General features: G+C 37.4%; 1 protein-coding gene across 8 annotated transcripts; it reads left to right on the top strand.

Annotated features, from left to right (window-relative positions):
- The first annotated feature begins 395 nt into the window (after nt 1-395).
- LOC113691299 (uncharacterized) lies at nt 396-5,394 on the top strand. 8 transcript variants are annotated; one of them, XM_027209395.2, is made up of 6 exons: nt 396-585; nt 704-863; nt 3,800-4,056; nt 4,398-4,485; nt 4,794-4,860; nt 5,013-5,394. In XM_027209395.2, the coding sequence occupies exons 2-6, from the start codon at nt 796-798 to the stop codon at nt 5,064-5,066; spliced, it is 534 nt and encodes a 177-aa protein (XP_027065196.1). In that variant the 5' UTR covers nt 396-585; nt 704-795; the 3' UTR covers nt 5,067-5,394. The 8 variants fall into 8 exon arrangements, with proteins under 8 accessions (XP_027065196.1, XP_071908698.1, XP_071908696.1 ...); XM_072052597.1 differs by having other exon boundaries at nt 408-545; XM_072052595.1 differs by lacking the exons at nt 396-585; nt 704-863 and adding an exon at nt 921-1,226.

Raw genomic sequence — 5,394 nt, 5'->3', positions numbered from 1 at the left:
GCATTATCAGTCCTTGAATTGAGCTGTTCTGTTAAACTCACTCTGAAAAAAAAAAAAAAACAATTTCACTCTATGATATCAGATGCTTATTTCGAGATTGAAGGAATTTATTTTCAAGTCCAACTCAATAATTTTAATGGCCAGCAGCTGTTCGTACAATAGAAGGTCAATTACTAAGGAAGATATTTTTCTTTTTTTTTTTTGGGGTCCTCAAAAAAAGAAAAAGAAAAAGGAAAAGAGGGGAATCGCACGTGGGAAAGGAAGAAGCGCGTGTCGCTGAAATTAACCACTATAATCCTAGCTGGATTTAGTGAAAGTTAGTAAGTAGAAAAGGTTTAACAACGAGCGGGCCCCACTTAACCCTCTCGTAAATTACCCACTTAACTTAACCACCGCTCACTTTCGACTTTCGGTTGGTTCACCCCAGCAAACAAACAGTCCCGCTCCCAAATTCACCGCTTCACAATCCGCCCCCGCCCAATTTCACAAATTAGGATTTAGGTGTGATTGTAGCCAGCAGTTTGCTGATCAACTGGCCGCATATGGTAATGGGAGTAGTAGTAGTATTTCCTAGTGCTGTTGCAGGTATTTATGGAGTATTATGCATATATAAGTAGCCATCCTAAAATATCTGCTTGTTTGACAGTGAAAATTCCATAGAAACTATCGACCCTTTTTAACTTTTCTTCAAATATGTTTGCAGGGCTGGATTAATGATTGGAGCTTGATGTTGGGTTTGGTTGATCTGGGCCGTTTGGAAATAGAGATTGGGTTTTTATAATTTGATGCCGCTTCATGTTTAGGTATATGATGCTGTACACTTCTTTCACTGATTGGATCAGCAGCTTTCTTGCTTGCATGGGGTAAGTTATTCTGGTTCTTATCATTGGCTCCTGTCTCTTCCTATTACTGTTCTCTCCGTTGTATTGACCGTTGAAGTTCTGTTATCTGTTTCGAGGGGCTTCTATTTTTTTGTTTGGTTTAGAAGCATGGAGAACTAAAGAATTATACTGGAAAGCTCGGGCTGGCTCTTTTTGTGGTTATAATTAGATGTTTTGATTCTAGAGACTTAAGAGTGGGATGGGTTGTTCTTGTTTACCAAATTTGGACAACACAGTCGTATTTAATTTGTTTTTTCTATTCTTTACCTTTTGCTCGTTATCTTCCGTTGTCGTAGTCTCAAAAGTGGCAACTGGATTGTGTAAAACTCTAAAACTGTCTGCCAGGTAAAAAGTTCTTCTATTTTGTCTCTTTTGCGGTGGTGTACGGACCTTTGTATTGTCTGGTTATTGTGGTTGCAATTTTTCTGCTTTTTTTTTTTTTTTTTTCTCTCTCTCTTTTTAGTACTTAAGATGGAAAGATAGAGAAACTAGACTTTTCCAGGCTGCTACTTGCACATTCATGATTCTTTTGAAGGGAAAGAGTTGAAACTAATCAACTGGTAAAAACATGATCTATTATTAGTTGAGAAAGTGAAAAATGCTGAAAAAGGAGATGTAAGATCAACCAGACTTGTTTATATACTATATGGTGTGTGTGAAGCTTGGCTGAGCTTTTTGTTACATACTATTATGACTTCCTGGATGTATGCAATAGGCATAAGCGAAGGATTACACTGAGACAGTGTTTGACTTAATGTTTGAGACCGTGAATTATGCACTTAAATGTTAGAATTTGTTTCTTTTTCGATGACTCAGACACCATTCAAATGATCATAACACAACAACTATTACGGTTGAGATGGTGTGTGTACAATTGTATGCGCTTCTGGTTGTATGAGAGTGTTATTTTCCTTCAAAACATGTTAATGCCTTTAAAACTGTAGATTTATATTAGAGAATGCAAGTCTAAATACTGATTGTGCTTTCTCTTTACAATTCATACTTGTAGTTGCAGAATATGTTTAGTAAATACTTGAAATATTATGACTGGGGGTATGCTCTTCTATGTCTTCCTCTAAACAGCAGTATTGCTCCATTTTCTGTTTCCATACTGTTAAAACAGTGTCTTTGTTTATTATAAATGCTAAAGTACCATTTTGATTGAAAACAGCCAGCCCAATACTCCAATATCCTTCTTATCTATAATTGTGATTGGAGCGATATCCTGACAAATACAGGTGCTGCAAATTGCTTTCTGCTGGCTAGGAGTAATGATTACAGGACATGTAGTTGGAGTAAACAACATTTACCATTTTGTGGTGAAAAAATTCTTCCAATGTAGTAAATAAGATAAATAGGAGGGTAGGTATATTTGGACCTTGCTAGGAGGTTAATTTAGTGTCTTCTTAGAAATATCGAACTGGTGATTATAGTTTTCTGGTCTGGTGTCCTTGAAACCTCCCTGTCCAAAGTATGCAGTAGCCTGTTGTTGTCTTCTGCTTGGAAAGTATTGAAGTCACATCTGGTGGCTGCGATACAGAAGGATTGAATGTTAAACATGCTAGTGTGCTGGTATGTGGTTGATTACTCTAACTTGGTCCTGGACATCGCAGACCTTCTTGTCTCCTCCCATTTCTCTCCTTCTTCATTTCCTCTTTGCTTATGTTACTGTGGAAAGTCACAAGTTACTGGAGGTAAGGACCTGAAACCTGTAGGTCTAAGTTTGAAGAGTAACATTCTTCTCAGGTAATTCATGATTGCCTCAATGATCTTATAAACCATACTCTTCTTCTGATAGTGCATTAAGCAAGAAAAGATTTTGTGCGTGGAGCTTGAATCTTTTAATTGGCATTTTGTTTAGGATAAGTTATACCAGTCCTTGCAGGTAAAACCATGGATTCTTTTTCCTGGTAGTAGGTGCTAGGTGCTGATTAGCTATGAGGCGAAGCAAAGAAGCGTTGAAGAAAGAACTCTGAGTGAACAAGAGTCATAAGGAATTTTCTGTAGAGAAAAATTGAATGTGGTGCTTAGGCCTAATCTGAAAAGAGAGCCAAACACAGATCTCCTGCTCGTTGGAATCATGAAGCAAAGAAGTTGAAAGAAATTGGAAAGGATAAAAGGGAGGAGGGAATATGCTGTCTTTTAAGTATCCTAATTTCAGGACTTCTTAGCCCATTAATTAGCCGATAAATTTGTTTCTAGTTTCTTCTTTGTTCTCCTTCCATTATGCCAGGCCAAAAGGTTATGCATGTTTTCATGTTTTCTGCTTAACTGTTATGTGGTGTTCTGTTTATACATATGTCTGTGTGCTTAGCACACGTTTGGTAAACTTCATTGCTATTGCTCAAAAGCTGTCTTATTTTTGAGTGCTAGGAATTGATGTCTTGTAGTGGTCTTGATCTCCAAAATTGTCAATTTCTTAATATTAACTGATCTTGAGTTCCGTTTGTTGTACACCTATGGCTGAAAACTTCCTGCTCATCACCTGGATTAGGAAAGATATTGACAACAAATTTTTTTTTTGGTGTGTGTGAATGCTGCAACTAATAGAAATCATGATCTTACGTCGGAAGCAGATACTCTTTTTTTTTTTTTGGTTTCGCCACACAGCATGGCAAATTTTTAAGCTACTGCATTAGTGAACAGTAAACTATAAACTACACAAATATTGAAAACAAAAAAAGGTTTTGTAATTGTGTGAATGTTTGCTAATCCTTCTGCAACATAGAGAAATCATGATCTTACTTCGGAATCAGATCTTTTTTTTTCCCGAAACACAAATCATGGCAAATGCTCATGCTACTGCAAAAGTGAACAGTAAACAACAAACTAAGTTCTGGTTGTGGGACACAAAAAGTGAATATCTTGCTTCTGGCATGTATTGTATATGTTAATGAACCTGAATTGTAACAGAACAGAGGTTGTTTTGGTTGCTGCACCAAATCTCAGCCGATCATTGCTGTGGATGAGCCATCAAAGGGATTGAGAATTCAAGGTCGGCTAGTTAAGAAACCCAGCATATCTGAAGATTTCTGGAGCACCAGCACATGTGACCTGGAGAACAGTATGGTTCAATCTCAGAGAAGTATGTCATCCATCAGTATATCAAATCAGAGCCTCAGTCAACAAGGTGGCACTGGCAACAGTATTAACCACTCAGAATTTGTCAATCATGGCAAGTATACTTTACAATCTCCTCTGTACTGTTGGTTGAGCTTTCAGTAGCAAAGTTCGTCCTTTATGTGTTAATGATTTAGTTTCTATTCTGCTGTGAATGAAGCAATAGTTTTTTGGTCAATGCATGATGACGGTATGAAAAGGAAGGGGTCTCGGGTCATTTTCCCCTCTTCTTCCTTTCGTATTTCTCTTATGCGTCTTTGTTCCTAATGAGGAAGTAGCTTCAAGCATGCTGCAGAAGAATCTTGATTGAGTTAAATCATTTATGACACATTCTTCTCAGTTCAGCTAAATCATTTATGACGCAACTTTCTAATTTTCTTGTTTTCCCAAGCGTAGGCTATCTTCGTTGGAACCAGGCAAGGCTTCAGTGGATTGGAAGTAAAAAGTCAGAGACACAAAAACAAGTTGAGGAACCCATCTTAAGGTGTCCACTCACTCTTATTCTTGTTTCGTGGTGGAATTTTAAATTCTGCAATCATGTTGTGGCCTTGTGACGTAGCTTGAGTTGTATTATGTTGTTTAGAGTATAATCAGGACGAATGTAATTCATGTTTACTAGGTTTATAGAAAGTATAATTTCAGGCTTTGCTAAGCTCCAACATATATGATATTCAAATGTGTCAGAATTGATTTTATTCCTTTGATTCAGTTCTTCTTAGCTTTCTATCCTCTCGTTTTCATACGTAAATACTGTCCCTACTCCTTTAGCCTCATTCATTGCTCTTGTTGCAGTTGGAATGCAAGTTACGAAAGCTTGCTGGGGACTAACAAGCGTTTTCCTCAGCCAATTCCTCTCTCTGTAAGTTTCTTGCAAATTTTTTTTTTTTTTTTGGGGGGGGGGGGGGGGGGGGCTCTCTTTGCACTATCTTGGTTCTATTATAATTACGGTGATTCATTAGACTTCAGTCTAGCAGGGCTCGTATCTGACCGGCCAATATCTTTGACTGACAGGAAATGGTTGATTTTCTCGTGGATATTTGGGAGCAAGAAGGTTTATATGACTAAAGAGCTATGATGGAAGTGCACCTAGTTTATTTCAGTAAATGAGAATTCGCTGTTTTCTTTGTTTCATGACATTTGGTGTATAGTTTCCCTGAGGGGAGGAAAAGAGAGAGAGAAGGCAAGAAGAAGAGGATAAGTGACATTGGAACTGAGAATTTTTATGGGCTTTTTTAATTTGGCTGAGTAGTTCCACATCTATTCAAAATATATATGCTTCTCCTTCTATACCACCTTTATAGATACAAAATCACCAGTTAACTGTGTATTTCTACAGGATGCATTTTGAGATCTTGTAAATATAATGCTAATACTGCCTGTTACATCTGACTGA

The sequence above is a fragment of the Coffea arabica genome, chromosome 6c (assembly GCF_036785885.1).
Source record: "Coffea arabica cultivar ET-39 chromosome 6c, Coffea Arabica ET-39 HiFi, whole genome shotgun sequence".
Lineage (NCBI taxonomy): Eukaryota > Viridiplantae > Streptophyta > Magnoliopsida > Gentianales > Rubiaceae > Coffea > Coffea arabica.
The sequence above is the reverse complement of the archived record's forward strand: the minus strand, read 5'-3'. Positions and strand labels throughout refer to the sequence as shown.